Source organism: Halichoerus grypus, chromosome 6 (genome assembly GCF_964656455.1).
Source record: "Halichoerus grypus chromosome 6, mHalGry1.hap1.1, whole genome shotgun sequence".
Classification (NCBI taxonomy): Eukaryota; Metazoa; Chordata; class Mammalia; order Carnivora; family Phocidae; genus Halichoerus; species Halichoerus grypus.
Window position 1 is genome coordinate 110,941,965 of NC_135717.1, and position 20,665 is coordinate 110,962,629.

Consider the following 20,665-nt stretch of genomic DNA (forward strand, 5'->3'; position numbering starts at 1 on the left):
TCTGCTTCTCTCTCTCCCTCTGCCCCTCTGCCCTGCTCATGCTCTCTCTCTCTCTCAAATAAAAAAAAAAGTTGCCAACTTTAATATTTTCTTTTAAAAACTAAATAGATTAAAAGATATTCCTTTTTTTAATGGTATCTATGAGGTCCTGTATTTTTATTATTATTATTATTATTATTATTATTATTATACTGTCTCCAGCACTGTGATTTCTAAGTATATGTTTTAGAGTAGGAAAGGATCTTAAGATAGATCATTCAACCTAAAATCACACTCAATCTTATTTTTATAGTATTCATTCATTCATTCAAACAAATATATGTTCAGAAGCTAATTCATTCAAATAAATATTACTAAGTATCTGCTATGTGCTAGGCACTGTGCACAGTACTAGGGATAGAGTGTTGAGCAAGAGAGACATGATGTTTGTTTACTGGTAAAGATCAAATAAGCAATAACAATAAAATATAATAAAACCTAAGATGGGAAGTCCAAGAGGCTTTGAGGTAACAAGATAAGAAGAATTCAATTTTTCTTGGGAGTGGGATGAGAATTTAAATTGAGATGTAGAGAATATAAAAGTTGGGGAAGGGATGTTTCAAAGGAAAGAAAATATGGCTTTCTAGCTGTGGGTCCAGCCTCTAAGTTGACCCCCAATGATCTCCACTGGCTGGTACTCATGCCTACTGCAGTCCTCCCCGACACTAATCAGGGTGAGTCTGTGCACCCAGTAAGTAGAATAGAGCAGAAGTAAAGATGTCACTTCCCAGATTACATTATAAAAGACACTGAGATTTATGATACGGTCTCTCTCTCACTCTTCTGTGCTCCTGGACTCTTCTCTCTTGGGGAAGTCACGCCATGAGTAGCCCTATGGTGAGAAACTAAAGCTTCCTGCCAACAACCATGGAGTGTGCTTGCAAGCAGGTCCTCTGTGCCCATTCAAGTCTCCAAAGACTGCAGTCCTGGATGATAGTGTGACTGCACACCATGTGAGACCCTGATGCACTAACATCCAGCAAGGCTGTTCCCAGATGCCTGACCCTCGGGAACAGTGAGACAAGAAAATCTTGTTGTTCTAGGCCACTCAGTTTTGGAGTAGTCTGTTACACAGCAACAATTGATAATTAATGCTCTAGCAAACTTTAAAAAAAATGAGAACCATGGAATATGAAGTTTAAAAGAGGGGAGAGCTTTTGTTTAAATGCTATGAGAAACAGGAATTTTATATAATTTGATGTCCTATTTCTGGAATTATAGGGTGTTAAGTTTCTTCTAAATCCTCTATTCAGTTCATTAAGAATTTGGTGAGTGCTGGCCAATTCTCTGTTAGGTCTCAAACAAGTATTAAACGCAGGGACATCGCATACAGTTTGCTTTACTATAATATGATACTAAAAATATAGTATCTGCTCAATAAGTGTTCAATAATGTAGTATATGGTATATGTATGTGTGTGTGTATATATATATATGCATTTATATGCTCGGTTAAGAAAGCAAAGGGCTGGCTTATGTAGTAAGTACAACTGACAAAACAAATCAGATCATAGTTTTTTTAAATCCATACCATTTCACTCTTCAGCAAAGCCAATCCAATCTGGTCGGTGTGAACTTTCCTTCCCATCCCAAATCTCTGCGGTCCGTAGTAATTTACAAACCCTTTATTCTATGAATACAAGAAAATCAATTAATTAGAAGTATATTGTGAGGCACCTGGGTGGCTCAGTTGGTTAAGTGTCTGCCTTTGGCTCAGGTCATGATCCCAGGGTCCTGGGATCGAGTCCCGCATCTGGCTCCCTGCTCAGCAGGGAGTCTGCTTCTCCCTCTCCCACTCCCCCTGCTTGTGCTCTCTCTCATGCTTTCTATCTCAAATAAATAAATAAAATCTTTCTTAAAAAAGTATATTGTTATGGACTGCATGCCTGTGTTCCCACCAAAATTCATATGTTGAAATCTTAACCTCCAATGTGATGGTATTTGGAGGTGAGGACATTGGGAGGTAATTAGGTTATGAGGGTAGAGCTCTCAAGGATGGAATTAGTTTCCTTATAAGAAAAGATCATGGAGGGGCGCCTGGGTTGCTCAGTCGGTTGAGCAGCTGCCTTCAGCTCAGGTCATAATCCCAGGGTCCTGGGATCGAGTGCCGCGTCGGGCTCCCTGCTCAGCGGGGAGCCTGCTTCTCCCTCTCCCTCTGCCTGCCTCTCTGCCTACTTGTGCTCTCTATCTCTCTGGCAAATAAATAAATAAATCTAAAGAAAAGAAAAGAAAAGAAAAGATCATGGAGCTAGCTCACTCTCTTTCCACCATGTGAGAATACAACAAGAAGATAAGGCTGGCACCCTGATCTCAGGCTTCCAGCCTCCAGCACTCTAAGAAATAAATTTCTGTTATTTAGAAGTCACCGAGCCTATGGTTTTTTGTCATAGGCCCACAGTGACTACAATAAATAAATCTAATTACTGTGTCAGAATATGTAATCAAGTCTTTCTCTTTGTATTTATTTTAAGAAAAGAATACTGTAATCTGCAATACACACATAAGGGCCAAATGGTCTGGGAAATTCTATACAGTTAAAGAACAGAAAGGAGAAAAACAAACAATTAAAAGAAAATAAGACCAACGAAAAAGCTTTAAGATTATGTCAGCTTTCCATTCACATTACTCAAGAGTATGGTGAGAGGCAGGACTTGCAGTGCTAAACCAGTGCTGGGATGAACTGTTTACCTAGGACTGGATCTGATCTTTGCCCTGAAGCTCTTTCTGACTTTGAGATGCTTCCGCTGTCTGGAGATGCTGAGAGTAAGAAATAAATTTACTTCAAACCCAGCAAGTCTTGGTTCCTTTATGTATAACAATTCATTTTTTAGTTACCTTAGTTTCTGAGGGCCTGGGCCAAGACAATGACATGGCACCATTTCCCCAGGAATAGAAAATTGTAAATTACTCTGCAACCTTAAAGACATCGGTCAGTGGATAAACATGCTCTCACAAAGAAAACACCAGGTCCAGATGGTTTCTTGAAAGATAAGAGTCTTTCATGCTCACTTTATGAGTATTTCTCATAACAATTATTATTTCAAATTTGGAAAAATAATATCAAATAATATCCTAGAATAACCAGAAGAACTTTAAGTACCCCTTCAAATTACTTAGGGTTGGATATAACAGAAGGTTTCTAGAAGTCAAAGTTAGAACCCTCTAAAATAAAACTTCAAAGACTTCTTATTTTCAGAATTAAAGGAAAGTTGGCTAAAGTTAGAATCATTCCTAATGGGGATTTTATAATGGGCAGTTGTACATTCATAAATTCCGAATGAAAGATAGGCAATAAATGCTATGAGAGTTCAGAGAAACTCTCTCCCTTTTTTAAAGGATATCATTTTCATAACAATTTTTTGAGGGGGGAAAAAAGAATTTTAGATAGGTCTAGGAAAAAAGGGGAAAAACCACCATATAAAAAATATACAATCAGGGGCGCCTGGGTGGCTCAGTCGTTAAGCATCTGCCTTCGGCTCAGGTCGTGATCCCAGGGTCCTGGGATCGAGCCCCACATTGGGCTGCCTGCTCAGCGGGGGGCCTGCTTCTCCCTCTCTCACTCCCCCTGCTTGTGTTCCCTCTCTTGCTGTGTCTCTCTCTGTCAAATAAATAAAATCTTAAAAAAAAAAAAAAAGAATATACAATCAAAGAGTGTCTATACACAGACAAATGTGAATTTAGAAAATCTTTAGTTGGAAGTCATTTTCCTGACTATAAGGCATAATAGTGATTAAAAACCAGTTTTGCTTGTTTATTTTCCTTTGGAGAGGAATAAAATTGTGTAAAAAGGTCTTTGTGGTCAGAATCTTAGATCACTGTTTCTCAGTGTTAGCTGTAGAGTAAAATCACTTAGGGAGTTTTTAAAAAAATACTAATAACAAAAGCTGCATTCCCAAATGTTCTTATTTAATTGGTTCGGGGTAGGGATTGACTACTGAGATTGCCTAGAAGCATCCCAGGTTGAGGATTACTGGTCTAGATCAGGGGTTGTCAAACTACTAATGGCCTACAAGTCAAATGTGGCCAATGCTTATTTTTGTAAATAAAGTTTTACTGGAACACAATCATGCTCATTCATTTATGTATGGTCTATGGCTGCTTCCACACAAGGGCAGTAGAGTGGCTTCAACAGAAACCATATGCCTACAAAGCCAAAAATATTTATTATCTGGCTCTTTACAGAAAAAGCTTGCTAACCCACAGTCTAGATGATCAGACTGAAGGCTATGGCATATTTAGATGCCTGGAAAATGTCACTTATATATTTATGTTAAATAGTATTTATTGTAAGACAGAATAAAATGTGTATGATTTACCATTTGTATACATTGAAAAAAATTCACAATTAGATTGAAAAGAAAAAAAAGATTGTGTATAATTCTGAAAAGTAATGTAACTATTTACCAAAGATTTCCTGAAAAAATTACTGAACAAAATTTCCAAAATTAATCCCTTTGCCTAAAATACTATTCTATATGGCATGTGCTAAAAAAACAAACATACAAACAACAACAAAAAACACCTCTCTTCTGATGCAGATAGCCCCCCCCCCCCCGGGTAACTCTATATATTTTTAAAATTACATTAAAGTTTTTTTTTTTAATACAAAAAAATGTACTAAGAAAATTAAAAATAAAACAAATTGTCCTAATTATCATTTTTTTAAATAATGACATATGCACATAAAAAGAAAAGGTACAAAAGAAAAAGAAGTTTCCCTTCTTGCCTCAGCGTAAAGAGAAGGCCTATAAAGATTTTCCTGTAACACTATTTTAAAATTAAGTTTTCTTACCTTAACATTTTCTATTGCCTCCAAAATTCTCTCTCTCAGGTTTGAAGAATCATTTATTTGGTTTCTTAAATTTCTGATGGTAATATCAAAGTGATTTCCCTTGAGCTGACCGAGTCTAAGGGAATCATCTACAGATCGAATATTAAACACATTCATTCTTTTCTTTTCGATTTCTTTTTCAATATTTTTCAACCTATAAATGATAAATCATATAGACTCATTAAATCTTACATTTAAAAATTAATATAAGGTTTAAATGACAGTTGCCAGACAACCACTTATATGAGAACACTAAAAATTTTTTTGGAATTCAAAAGGTAATGCTATTTCAACAAATGTGCACTAAAAAACCCATTACTATAGGATTATATTAACAGTCATTTTATGACCTGAAATAATTCAATCATTTAAAATCTGCCACTTCTCAAAGTTTGTCTTAAAACTACCTACATTTTCAGTGTAAATTTAAGACATAACACTATTTAGAAGATAATCATATTATTAAGGCAGGATGTGCTGCTCAATAAGCTTTTAATCAATTAATTACTATTGATAGGGAGGTTAATATGCTCCTAGTGTTCTAAGTTTTTAATCTCACATTTATTTATTTGATGCAATAAGAAAGTAAAGTTCTTTCTTATAAAGTAATGTTTTATTACCTCTCTGGAGTCACTTTTCTAACAACCATTGCTTGATAGGTGATGGCTTTCTTGTCTTTTAGGCCTGCATAACTAAAATCTGAAGGAATCACACCAAGTTTGATAGCTAAAAAACCAAGTGCTTCAAACATCTCCAGATTTTCTTTTCGTAGGGTAAAGGCTGAAACAAACAAACAAAAATCCCAGATTACACACACACACACACACACACACACACACACACACACACACACACACACAGCTATGATACATCAACTACATTCTTAGTAGACTAATAGATTAATATAATGAATCAAATTTTTAATGTAAGTATTTTTTAACAAGATATAAAATCAGTGTCTTAGATTTCAGCAGTCATTTGAAAAATGCTAATTGGCTCAGGAAAGGCTTATAGAAAAAACATCTAAATCTCTTACTTTGGCATTTATATCTGACCCCAGTCTCCCTTTTCAGTCTCCGCACGTATATCCTGTATGACACAGAGAATGCCTCAGAATCCGTGGATGGACTAGAGCCTTCCACAGCTTTGTAGTTTCTCACATTTGAATCCTCTGTTTAAAATGTGTTCCTTCCATTTTACTTGCCACACTTGTATTTATTCTTCATGATCCAACAGTAGCAGCAGTTCTCCCTTAAGTTCTTCCCAGGTTCCCAAGACTGAATGCTCCTAAAGCAGGGATCATGTTTGTTTTCTCAACTGTTATACCCACAGTCTAACACACACTAACTATTCAAATAATTGTTGAATGAATACATAAACTCCACAAGGTGCTGATTACACAAAATTGCATGTCTCCACAAGTTGTCATTATCAATATCATGACACTTGCCACTATGCATTATAATTTCTCTCTTTACGTTTGCCCACCCCATAAACTGGGAGTTCCAAGCCAGCAAACCAATAGATAAAACGGCACTTGGTTTGTGGTAGATGCTTAAAATGTCTACTAGATGACAGGGTGGGAGTGAGATTGGGAAGGTAGGCAGAAGGAACAAGCCCAGTACCAACTACCACCAAAGAAGTTCCCCAATATGCTGGCCTATAAACCAGCCAGCACTGATAATAACAAAATACCGCAACCCACAGTTCACAATGTTTACATATAAGATACATCAAACTACTGCCCTTTTCCCTCTAATCATGAAAAGGAAATTCAGGGTTTTTTGCAGAATAATTTATATTTTGTTCAACTGCTATAATTGTCATCCGCAGCTACAAGGGTCTCCCCAAATAGTGAATACTCTAAGAAAAATGAATGTTAAACATAAACGTTGATTCAGGAAGTAGAAGGATGTGAAATGTATATATGTATCTATCTATCCATCTATGAATATATAAAATAGCTAAACAAGTGCTTATAATAACCACATTTTAGAATATCATACAGTTGTTTAAAAGAATGGGGAAGATCTATATATTTATATCTTCATATGAATAACCTCTAGAAACATGATAACAGCAGGTTTCAAAAATATACACAGTGCATATAATTTATGTGAAAAGTGTTAAAATCTATAATGCAATGTTGTATATTTTCAATGTTTGAATTTTTACAAGAAAAATATTTTTTACTTGGTATGTTTAAGAATTGTTAAAGTATAAACAAACAGCTATAATTTCTGAAGAACATTCAAGCACTATCCATTACTTTCTAGATTTATTTTTACCACTAAGGCTGTTATTTTTGTACTATCATACAGCTCCCCAGATTTCTCGAAATTTTCTATTGCAGCAGTGATAAATTAAATGTACTATGACCTCTGTTATTCTTAAAGAACTGATAAAAGAGGTACAAGAAAGAAGAGAATCATACAAGCTAATTCTGTGTGCTAAATCACAATTTGTTCTTTACACTTTCAGGGTATCTTAACCAAATAGATTCTAATATAAAACTCTGATTCTAGGACAGCTGTTTATATCACTTGTTTCAAATAAAATGAAATTAAAAGCCCATATTTAAAATGTAGAGAAATTACAACCTCAAAATATCAGCTTTTGTCATGATAGGATTTAATTACAAAGTTTAAATAAAATGATTTCAGAAGATGTGCTAGGCTAAGGATATAATGGTCAATAAAACAAAAATGATCCCTGCCTTGGAAGCATTCAGTCTTAGGAGGCTGAAAAGAATCAGAGGAAATGTTGCTGTTCTGGGGGTTTAAAGAATGAAAAGAAGTATGGCAAACAGCCAAAGCAATAAGATCAAAATATCAAATATTTCAATATTTGTAGGATTTGTGGGACTCTATTATTTTATGGGGCCTATAATGTTCTCCCTTTTCCAACTATATACCTGTGTGAAGCTGAGTTTTGTTCTTTTGATTCGATCAAAACAAGAAATTCCAAAAGATTGAATGCAAGAACAGATATGAGAATCAAGCTGACTTTTATTAAGTCAGATATTAGAAAGATTTGCAGAACTATAAAACAATGCCTGTTGTTACTAATTTTTAGTTGAAAAATATGGTTATTTTTCATTAAAAATTGTTTTCATGTTAATAGTAATAGGTTACTTTAAACAAATTCATGTTTTTGGATTTTCTGGGGTTTTTTTAATTGAAGTATAGCTGACACACAATATTACCTTAGTTTCACATATACAACATGGTGGTTCAACAATTTCTCTGTTTTAATAGGTTAGATATCAATAGGTAATAACCACACAAATAAAAGTTGTTTGGGGTCTACAATAACTTATAAGAGCTATACTCTTCAGGTGTCCTACAACCAAAACTTTTGAGAGTCAATTAAGAATAACGTGAAAAAATATAGGTAGTCCCTCAAATATATCAAATCTGTGGAACTAGACAGAAGTCGCTAAGATATCTTAAGAGTAAAAGAAATGCAAAATTTGGTCAACTGTTGCAGTGGGCTGGCTAGGTGTTACAAACTTTTCAAAGTAGACCAGGAAACTGTTCTACACAGAAGAAGGCCAAGAAACCAATCCATAAAAGTTTTAAAGTTCATGTGTTTGATAAGTGGAGTTTGATATGTCAAATCTGTCCCCGACAATCTGGGCATGTCACTCACTAGTTGTTAAGCAAGCTCAGCCATGTAGGAAGGAACCTCCAGATTGTCTGAAATTATATCATTTGTTGCTGGTTAGCCTTAGTGCATAAGCATTTTTTTTTTCATTTGTGATGATTTAGAACTTAAATACGAGTATTTAGGAGAATCAAATCCATGATTTCACTATTTTTGTTAATGAATCTGTATCTTATATACTCGGAATGTTTAAGAGAATGAGACGTACCTAATTCTAATTATAAATGTCTAACTGATTTATATTTGTCTTTTTACATTGAAATCTCACTAAGTTAGTAAATAATATGGGAACACACAGGAAAACTTAAAGGCCACCAAATTTATACTTTTAATTTATAAGATTTATAACATTTTCTTGATTACTTGGAAAAAGTGAAGTACTTAAAAAGAAAATCAACTATGCTAAATTTTAAAATTCAATTTCCACTTCTAGCCATGTTGGAATAATTGGTACTAGATATGATCTTCCATGATAAACAGATAGAAAGCTAGACAAAACATAGGAAATACCTGTTTTCAGACACTGGAGAAACAGGCAGCACAGAACTGTGATTCAAAAAGAAAAGGAAAACAAAAGAAGTGAGCCTAAAATACTGTGTTTTTTTTGCCTAGAGATAGATACTTCTAGAGGAATCCAGGTAGAACAAAGCAGTTATGCTGAATTAAAAGGGTTAGAGGTTAGAGTTCAGGAAGGCTGAGTAGGCTGGAACTCACAAGGCAGAGTTCTAGATAAGAGGAAGCTGTGTATGCACAGAGAGTTCCAGAAATCTACATAGGTGATCTCTTGAGGTATTTGCTTATTAGTGATCTGCACATGCCTAAGATTAATTACTATATACTACTTATATAATATTGCATAACAAGTCACCCCAAACCTTAGTGGCTTACAATGTTCACTTATCTCTCATAGTGCCTGTGGGTCAGGAATTCAAGAGTACCGTGGTTTGGTGGTTTGAGCTCAGGCTCTCCCTTGAGGTTGCAGTTAGATGTGGCTGGGGCTATAGTTATTAAAAAGCCTGACAGGAGCTGGAGGATCTATTTCCAAGGGGACTCCCTCCCATGGCTGACAAATTGGTGCTGGTTACTGGCTAGAGGCCTCAATTCTCCAGTGTGATGCCTGGATACGCTCACAGTGAGCAATCCAAGAAACAGGCAAAAAGTAGAACACTTTTTATGATCTAGCCTTAGAACTCATACACCATCACTTCTGCCATATTCTACTGGCCACAAAAGGCATTTGTGTGAACACCAGGAGAAGAGCACCGAGAATCTTCTTGGGGTTGAGAACAAGTATCCATCTTCTGGCTCTAAGACTATTAGTCCCACTACATACACCCCAAATTCAAAATACACTCATTCCTTCCTGAGGCCCCCAAAACTCACACCATAAAAACAGCTCAAATTCTAACATTTTTCATCTAAATCAGGTCTAGATATAGACAAGGCTGCTTGAGTACATATCAAATTAGAATCCTCAAATACAATTTCTCTTAATATGAAGGCTAAGAAGGACTGCAACATGAAGAGACAAATCTGCTTTTCACACACCTTACAATGTTCAAACACACATAGGACAAGTGCTATACACTCTTTATTTAAACTGGGAGAAAACTGGAGGAGAGATCTAATTAAATATCAAGGGCATGCAGGAGAAACCACAGAAGAATCATACTATAATAGTAGAACTATATGACACCTCTAGAGTAAAGCCTACTCTGGCCCTCCCTTAATAAAATTCAAAATGAAGCCTCAAATAGATCTACAAATTACTTCCTTCCTGTTAAAACAAAGTTCAACACTCTTTAAATGGAGACAATATAATCCAAACTCTCAACAAGGTAACATTCACAAAGTTTGACCCCCCCCCAAAATATTACTAAACACGCAAAGAAGCAGGAAAATATGACCAATAACCCAAATAAAAGTCATTCACTAGAAACACATCCGGGAATGAGTGATAGAATTAGCAGACAAACATTTCTTAAATATCTATTAAAAACAGGCTCAAAGATTATAGGAAAAAATGAATATAAGTTGAAGACCTAAGAAAGAACTAAATGAAACTTCTAGAGCTGGAAAATGGAATTCTTAAAATAAAAATTTCATTGGATGCTTAAATCTTTCATATAATTTCTCCTGCAAAAAAGTATTCTAGGAAAATGGTTATGGTGCTGTCTCAAAAAATTAAATATATGTTACCATATGACCCAGCAATTTCACTTCTGGGTATATACCCACAGAACTGAAAACAGGGAGTTGAACAGGTATTTTTACAGCCACGTTCATGGCAGCATTATTCACAACAGCCAAAAGTTAGAAACAACCCATGTCCATTGGTAGATGAGTGAATAAAAAAAAGAGGTATATATACATACAATATTATTCAGCCTTTAAAGGAAGGAAATTCTAAGACATGTACAACATAGATGAATCTTAAAGATTTTCAGTTAAGTGATAGGTGCCAATCACAAATTGGCAAATATTTTATGATTCCACTTACATGAGATACCTAGAGAAGTCAAATTTATAGAGACAGAAAGCAGGATGGTGGTTGCCATGGCTGGGGGGAGAGGGGAAAGGCGAGAGTTATTATTTAATGGGTATACAGTTTCAGTTTGGGAAGATAAAAAAATTCTGGAGATGGATGATGGTAATAGATGTACAACAATGTGAACATACTTAATGCCACTGAGCTTTACATTTAAGAGTGGTCAAAATGGTAAATTCTGTTATGTATATTTTATAACAATAAAAAGAAAAAGTTTTTTTAAGTGTTCTTTTTATTTTTTTTATTTTTTATTTTATTTTATTTTCTATGTGACCACTTAAGGGTTTTTATTTGCATTTAACATTTAAAACACTGAAACAGTACAAACTGAGAGGTATAATAGTTTTGTTTACACTAGGATATTCATTTTTATTTTTTTACTACCAAGATAATGTATAACAAATTTAATTTAAAAAATTTTCATTGTCTGCATGTCTGTTCTCATCATCATTATTACACGTTTTGTTTCATATCTCTTGCTGTATTAAAATAATCTTGACACCTTGGGGCAATGGCTACTTTTTAGATAGGCCTATTTTTTTTTTTTTTTAAAGATTTTATTTATTTATTTGACAGAGAGAGAGACAGCGAGAGCAGGAACACAAACAGGGGGAGTGGGAGAGGGAGAAGCAGGCTTCCTGCCGAGCAGGGAGCCCGATGTGGGGCTTGATCCCAGGACCCCGGGATCATGACCTGAGCCGAAGGCAGACACTTAACGACTGAGCCACCCAGGCGCCCTAGATAGGCCTATTTATTAAGAATTTTTTTTTATATGAGTTATTTTTGTTCTTACAAAAGGTTGGCCTGTGCAAAATCTGGGCTAGGCATACTTTACCTTGGACTTTTTCTTTGTTCTTGGACTTGTAGATATCCCAATATCTCCATACGATTCTCTGGTGAACCATCAATTCCTCCCCTTAATAAATCCCTCCAATTACTCATAGCTTTTGTAAAACTAATTTAAACTAATACATAAAAAGTTTCCACAATTTTTAGTTCATTAATTCAAATTAATACTGTTAGAATTTCAAGTAGTATAAAACCTGTAACTGCTTAAATAACTTACCAGCAATTCTCCCTTCCACATTTAAAGCTACTTTTGTTTTTCCTTCACAATAGATTTATCTGTTACCATTTACTGCAGGCCTCATGTGTCAAGAGCTGTACTAGCAGCTCTCTCATATAAGGCAAGTCACATACCAGACAGAAATTTTCAGGAGAGAAGACACCAACATTTGAATAACTATTATATATTAAAATTTTCATTAATTATTTCCTTTAATCATTAGAATATCATTGTGAATTCGGCTTTACTATTACCCCATTTTTTAAAGTACAACCAAAAGTTACAAATTGCTAAGTAATTTGCCCGTGGTATTATTTTTTTCCAGCTTTACATTTGTGGAAACTAAGTCTTTTATTTTTTTAAAGATTTTATTTATTTATTTGACAGAGAGACAAAGAGCACACGTAGGCAGAGCAGCAGGCAGAGGGGGACGGAGAAGCAGGCTCCCTGCTGAGCAGGGATCCCAGGATCCCAGGATCCCAGGATCACAACCTGAGCCCAAGGCAGCTGTTCAACCGATTGAGCCACCGAGGCGCCCCAGAAACTAAGTCTTAAAGAGATTTAAAAGTTCATAAATCTTTATATGAACTGAAGTCATAATATAAACGAAACCCACATAGATTCAAGGTCTAATCTCTTCATTTATACTACAGAGTCCCTACACAGTACAATCCTGTTTCTATGCCACATGCAATCTGTGCAAATTTGGGCTGCTGCTTTCATCCTAAAAGCTTTCCTATATAAGGCCAATATTTCTGATGAACATAGGTGCCAAAATCCTCAACAATATCCTAGCAAACCAAATCCAAAAACATTCATTAAAAAAAAATCATTCACCACAATCAAGTGGGATTTATTCGTGAGTTGCAAGCGTGGTTCAATATTCACAAACCAATCAAAGTAATACATCACATCAATAAGAAAATGGAGGGCGCCTGGGTGGCTCAGTTGGTTAAGCGACTGCCTTCGGCTCAGGTCATGATCCTGGAGTCCCTGGATCGAGTCCCGCATCGGGCTCCCTGCTCAGCAAGGAGCCTGTTTCTCCCTCTGACCCTCCCCCCTCTCATGTGCTCTCTCTCTCTCTCATTCTCTCTGTCTCAAATAAATAAATAAAATCTTAAAAAAAAAAAAAAAAAAGAAAATGGATATGAACCATATGATCATTTCAAGAGACACAGAAAAAGCATTTGACAAAGTACAACATCCATTCATGATAAAAATCCTCAACAAAGTCAGTTTAGAGGGAACATACTTCAACATAAAAAAGGCCATATATGAAAAATCCACAGCTAACATCATTCTTAATGGGAAAGAACTGACAGCCTTTCCCCTAAGGTCAGGAATGAGACAAGGATGTCCACTCTCACCACTTTTACTCAACATAGTACTGGAAGTCCTAGCAACAGCAATCAAATAACAAAAAGAAAAAAAAGGCATCCAAACTGGTAAGGAAGAAGTAAAACTTTCATTCTTTGCAGATGACATGATAATATATATAGAAAACCTGAAAGACTCCACCAAAAACTTGCTAGAACTCATAAACAGATTCATTAAAGTCACAGGATACAAAATCAATGCACAGAAATCTGCGGCATCCCTATGCACCAATAATGAAGCAGTAGAAAGAGAAATTAAGAAAACAATCCCATTTACAATTGCACTAAAAATAAAAAGATACCTATGAATAAACCTAACCAAAGAGGTGAAAGACCTGTATTCTGAAAACTATAAAACACTGATGAAAGAAATTGAAGATGACATGAAATGGAAAGACAATCTGTGCTCATGGATTATAAGAACAAACATTGTTAAAATGTCTATTCTACCCAAAGCAATCTGTACATTTAATGAAATCCCTATCAAAATATCAACAGCATTTTTCACAGAACTAATCCTAAAATTTGTATGGAACCACAAAAGACCCTGAATAGCCAAAGCAATCTTAAAAAAAAAAAAAAAAAAAAAAACTGGAGGCATCACAATTCCAGACTTCAAGTTATATTACAAAGCTGTAGGAATCAAAACAGTGTGGAACTGACACAAAAATAGAAACATAGGTCAATGGAATGGAATAGAAAACCCAGAAATGAACCCACAATTATATGGTCAATTAATTTTCAAAAAAGCAGGAAAGAATACCCAATGGGGAAAAGACAGTCTCTTCAACAAGTAGTGTTGGGAAAACTGGAGAGCTACATGCAAAAGAATGAAACTGGACCACTTTCTTACACCATATACAAAAATAAACTCAAAATGGATGGAAAACCTAAATGTGAGACCTGAAACCATAAAAATCCTAGGAAAGAGCATAGGCGATAATTTCTCTGACATCAACTGTAGCAACTTTTTTTCTAGATAGGTCCCCTGAGGTAAGGGAAACAAAAGCAAAAATAAACTACTGGCACCACATTAGAATAAAAAGCTTCTGCACAGCAAAGAAAACAATCAACAAAACTAAAAGGCAACCCATGGAATGCGAGAAGATATTTGCAAATGCCGTATCAGATAAAGGTTTAGTATCCAAAATATATAAAGAACTGATATAACTCAACACCCAGAAAACAAATAATCCAATTTATCAATGTGCAGAAGACACACAAACAGACATTTCTCCAAAGAAGACAAACAGATGTGTGCCTGGGTTGCTCAGTCAGTTAAGCATCCAACTCTTGATCTCAGCTCCCAGTCTTGGTCTCAGGGTCATGAGTTCAAGCTCTGTGGAGTCTATCAAACAAAAAGAAAAGAAAAGAAGACGAAGACGACGATGATGATGACAACAGCCAGCTGGCCAACAGACACATGAAAAGATGAAAAATGTTCACCATCACTTATCATCAGGGAAATGCAAATCAAAACTACAATGAGATATCACCTCATACCTGTCAGATTAGCTAAAGTCAACAACACAAGAAACAACAGGTGTTGGCAAGGATGTGGAGAAAAAGCAACCCTCTTGCACTGTTGGAGTAGCCACTATGGAAAACAGTATGGAGTTTCCTCAAAGAGTTAAGAATAAAACTACCCTATGATCCAGCAATCTCACTACTGGGTATTTACCCAAAGAATAGGAAAATAATTCAAAGGGATACATGAACCCCCACATTTATAGCTGCATTATTTACAATAGCCAAGATATGGAAGCAACACAAGTGTCCATTGATGGACTGATGAATGGATAAAGAAGAGGTTGCATAGACATACGATGGAATATTACTCAGCCATAAAAAAGAATGAAATCTTGCCATTTACAGTGACATGGATGGTGTTAGAGTAATGCTAAGTGAAATAAGCCAGTCAGAGAAAGTCACATACCATATGATTTCACTCATATGTATAATTTAAGAAATAAATGAGCAAAGGGGGGGGGAAGAGAGAGACAAATGAAGAAACACTCTTAACTATAGAGAACAAACTGCTGGTTACCAGAGGGGAGGTTGGTGGGGGATGGGTGAAATAGATGATGGGGATTAAGGAGAGCACTTGTCATGATGAGCAGTGGGTGATTAAAATAAAAACTTAAAAATAAATAAAATAATGTGTTTAACCAGGAAAAAAAAACAAACTTTGCTGTATCTATAAAACAAGACCATCGGAAATACTTCCCGTCCTTCATGTAGGATATAGGCCAATTAAACCTGGTCAGCCAAACTTGTAGAATAAGATTTCATAAGTTCCATCCAGGCCTAGGAATTGAATATATCTGCTAAAACAGTGATTTTCAAAATGTGGTCCCCAGACCGAGTAGAAAAAGCATCACCTGGGAATTTCTGAAAGCCCTGCCCCAAACCTTCTAAATCAGAAACTCTGAGAATAGGGCTCAGAAATCTGTTTAACAAGCCCTTTTGGTGACTTTTAATGCATGTTAAAGTTTGAGAACCTCCTCTCTAAAAGAGTAACTGAACAAAGAGGGAGCTCCTTGTAAGGAGGCTCTTTACCTCGGGTACTGAAGTTCAATTGTTTAGAAAACAAGGTGTTCTCTTCACTTTCCCAAGCAAAGCAGACATATTATACTTGTCTGAGTACTTAATTTTAATTAAAATAACTTCAAAAATATGAAATCTAGATTTATCTCCAATAAAACTTATTAAACACAAAATAACTCCTTCAACTTTATACATTTGTGACTATGTTAACTATAAGCCCTGTGTTAACCATACTTTGATTAATAAGGTTAATTCGTAAAATTAGTGTAATTTGAAAGGCCTTAGCTTCCACTAAAAACTAGACCCAAATATTTTTTCCAACATCCCTCTGGTTAAGTCTACTTAATTCATTTGAAATTATTCATCTTTCACACAATTTTAACTAACTTTATCAACGAAAATGGTAACGATGTATTACATTACCTGTGTATATAACTTTTTGATCCCGGCATTCAAAAAGAGACCTTTTCCTGTGTTTGTGTGTTTTTTCCCGAAATCTTACTGTTATCGCTACATTTGGATTACCAGCATTGTAACTGAGTTCAGGGAAAGATTTGGTTTCCACAAGGTTTCCAAACTTTTTGTTGACAAAATGGTGGACAGCTTTTCTGTGGTCTTTGTTTGTGTCAGGTTTAAAGGTAAATTTTGAATTTTCTTTCTTTGCATCCAAATATTTAAAAAAGTCAAATGCTTCTTCTTCAGATACCAAGTGACAGAGTTCCTTATACTCAAGATTTGGTTTTACAACAATCTCACTGTTTTTACCAACGGTTATTAAAAAGGGGAATTTCTGCCTAACAGCACTATGCAAAATAGCCCTCTTGTTTTTGTCAAGGATTCTGCCTAATGAGAATTCAGGAGATGATCCAATTAGCTCAGTTTTAGAATTCCACTTCTCTTTTATATCACAGGCAAAGTGATTCAGTAATTCGTTAGTTTTTTCATCTAACAAGTTGCTTAAAACATCAACTTTTTCTTCACCTTTGGAAGTTCCATCATTGATAGCATCTTCCTTTTCTGAAGCAGACTGATGATTTTGGTCATCATCAGAGCACCCAGTGACACTATTGACTTCTTGGTTGCTTCCCTCTTTAAAGGATAAATTCTGAAAATCAAGTTTTGTTTTTTTGGCAAAATTATTTGGCTCAGGTAGTACTTTACTAATCCGTTCATTGGTGGCCTTATTAACTAACTGTCCCTGTTCATCAATCTCTATAACAACAAAGTCACTTGGTGAGCTTTTTATAGTGCCATGAAATCCAACATGATCAGTAATGAAACACAAAGAACTAAACCTGACTCTAAAATCTGTATCCTCTTCCATTCTTAAATAACAATGCCTACAAAAGAAAGAAAGAGGCAGTTACCAGAAAGAAAAGTTATGGGTAACAAAAAAGAAATGTATTTGCAGGACTTATTTTTCTTTCTCCCTTTCAATCCTGAGTTCCCTTAAGAGACGTTAGCAATTTATATCTATATATCATGTGTATTTTGACCCTTCTATACCAAGATGAATTAACAGGCAATCTTTTCTGGTGTAACTGATGATTTGCAACTTCACTCTTCACCCACTCCAAGCTTCCATCCATTATCCAGGATTAAAATGGATCAGTTTCAAGTTTACTTTAAAAATACCACTTGTAGGCCCACAAAGAAAAGACCAGAACATAGGACTTAATGATTTGTCTAAATCCCATCCCTGAAAATTTCCAGCTAATTCCGGAGAATTTGTGGCTAGATTTTTATATATTAGGGGTTGGAGATGAGAGAAGGGACCAGAAGACAGGAAGAAATAGTCCAAATTGATAGATAAATGAAGTTCTAAAAACCAACCTGCAATTTATTAATTAATTAATTTAATTAATTAATTTAACTTAAATTAATCCTGAACCTTAAACCTTCTTGAAAACCCAGTTATAAACTTTTACAGATACAAACTTTTGATGTTGACCCACAGGAAAATTCCAACCATGCTACTGGCATCAGAGAGAAAAAAACTTTTCAGATCTTCTTGAAGCAGTAGATAAGAGAATAATCCTCTGAAGAAGCCTTTATTCATTCTTCACACAGCCTATGGCTACCATACCAAACAGAGCTACATGAAAGACAAAATGCCCAGGGACCACATACTACTCACATATAACCACACTCTCTAGGTAATTCATCATCATCTGAACCTTCATCCCATTTCTATAATGTATTCTACTAATCTGAACCAATCTAGTAAACTTCCCCCGGATCATGCCACATAGAAATCACAGCAAAGTCTCTATAACCTAATTTCCTAGACTACATAAGGATATGTTTATTTCCTCCATTCCTTAATTTCCTGCACAGTCTCCTCAGTTTCTTGTCATAACTGAAACCTGGTTATTTCCCTTCGCTGCTGCTTCTCTAGTCCTCTCAAGTGAAGGCTATTTTTCCTTTCACACCCACCTAACTTAGGACCTGGAGGATGTAAATATGTTCTATTTGCCACTGCTCCAAACCATTTCTCCCTCCTCTACCTGCCCCAAATCCCAACTCCTTTGAAGTTCATGCAATCAGGCTTTACCATCTGCTGGCATCCTCTCTTTGGTCCCCAGAAGACTCCTCTTCATTCACTGATGATTTTAACATCTCCCTCAATGTCTTCCTACCCAACATGACTTCCATGTCCATCTATATGCATCATCTACTTAAGACCACAGTCCCTCGATTCCTTGATCTCAACCTCAACCCATTTCCACGCCATCTTGGCCATAACCTTGACTTTCTTATCACCAAAAATTACATCAACTTTAAGCATCTGGCTCTCTGATTACTCTTGCTGTCCTTCCATCATTTAGTACTCCCATCTTAGAAATTCTTATACATTGTGAAGGCCTCTAATCTGCTTCTACTTAACTAGTCCACTATTGTCCATTCTCCACATGGCCAGAATGATGATTTGAAAGGTAAATTAAATCATATCACAATCCTCTTTAAAACTTCTAATCACATTGATAATGAAATCCAAATTACTTACCCTGGCTTCCAAAGACTTCTAAGATTCTGGACTCTATCTATTCTCTAAATTTATCTTGTACCCTTTCCCCATTACCCACTACACTCCAACTACACTGGCCTTCTTCAATTCCTTTGTGTTAACCCTTCCTGATTAAATTAGTCATTCCTCAATCACATTCTCATAGAGGTCGTCCCTGACTAATAATGTAAAGGAACCAGCAAGACACTCTCTTCCCCCAAACCCTACTCAACTTTCTGCACAGTATTTCTATCTAATAATTTTATTATTTACGGTATATCTCTCCCAACTAGAATCTTAGCTCTATGGGAGCAAGTGCCTTGTCTGCCCAATTCACTGATTATCTCACATTTAAAACAGTGTCAAGCACAGAGTAAGCATGCAATCAATACTGACTGAATAAATGAATAAATGAAACAACTACTACAAAATAAGAGCTGTAAGAGTAAAAAGGAAGAAAAAAGGGATCACTTTTGCCTATGATAATCAGAGAAAGCGTAATACAAGAAGTGGCCATTTAAGTCCTCAAAACGATTCAAGACATAGAATAAGGTAGAGACATATCGTAAGTACATACAAAAAAAATATACAATGTGTTAGGGTAAATTGAACAGCCCAGATACAAGAGCAGTAGGAGAAAAAGTTTTGTAGTACAGTTCTGGAAAATACAGCTCGGATTAGAGCCAAACTGCCAGAGAGTGAATACCCTACCAAGAACTTAGAATCCGTTGAGTGGTCCACATATAGCTACTGGAGGTGTTTGAGTAGAAAAATGACACAATCCAAAAAAATGTTTTAGTAAGATGAATGATGGCACCGAGCAGATGAATGTGATGAAGAATTCCAAAAGTTGGAAAGCAATGTGATCAAGAGCAGTTTTAGGATTGTCCTTGTAAAGAATAATAATGTACTCTTTCCCCAGTAGAAGGAAAAAAATATGAAGACATTCTACTACTGGGTTAGCTAGAACACCTTGGGAAGAACGTCATGTTCAGGGAATTACAACGAGCATCTTAGTAAAAGAGTGGAACTGAGCTGGACGGAGCCAAGGAGCCCACGTGGAGTTAAACACAAATAGGCAGTATTCCTACACAGCAGGTTTCTTGACAAGGGTACGGGGCGGAGAGGAGTGGGTAGTTTGGCTGACCCAAGGTTGGGGAATTGGTGGTTGAGGGCAGATCTGGGGAGATGTTAGAAATGCAGCAGGTAGCGTTTTTCCCTCATGCTCTTCCTTCAAACGCCAACGCTCAGCTGCAGTCACTCCTATTTGCTTTCTGTCACCAATTCTCAGAACTAAAGTCTCTGGCGGGGTTGCCTTCTGGTGCATCAGAAGTACCCCTAGCACAGCCAGTGGCTCCACCTGCTTCTTCTCCCTCCACTACCCCCGCCTGTCCCAACGCCGATAGTAGCCCATGTCCCCTTCCTCTTGCGGGCAAAAAGCCGGGGTCCCAAAGCTAATCTCATCATTGCCCCCCACAGAAGCCCCGCATCTTGCAAGAAGTTCGACCCGGTCTACCTCATGTCCAGGTTAAGGAATTCCTGGGCACAATGCTGTGCGCATGTCCGGAAGTCCTAAAATACTTAGC

The 20,665-nt window shown here is 36.1% G+C and overlaps 1 protein-coding gene across 3 annotated transcripts in view; it reads right to left on the reverse strand.

The window, feature by feature from the left end:
* The window catches only part of PUS7L (pseudouridine synthase 7 like), a 30,848-nt gene extending 10,190 nt beyond the window's left edge, over window positions 1-20,658 (reverse strand). Inside the window, exons 1-5 of one of the 3 annotated variants that reach the window (XM_078075900.1) lie at window positions 16,496-16,621; window positions 14,704-14,873; window positions 5,490-5,649; window positions 4,831-5,023; window positions 1,570-1,668 (exon numbers count right to left, since the gene is read on the reverse strand). In XM_078075900.1, the coding sequence (XP_077932026.1) occupies window positions 1,570-1,668; window positions 4,831-5,023; window positions 5,490-5,620 (423 nt within the window). In that variant the 5' untranslated portion in view covers window positions 5,621-5,649; window positions 14,704-14,873; window positions 16,496-16,621. Of the gene's footprint in view, window positions 1-1,569; window positions 1,669-4,830; window positions 5,024-5,489; window positions 5,650-14,703; window positions 14,874-16,495; window positions 17,413-20,595 lie in introns of those variants that run through there. The other 2 variants (XM_078075899.1, XM_078075901.1) reach the window with 2 other exon arrangements.
* Between the last annotated feature and the right edge of the window lie 7 nt (window positions 20,659-20,665).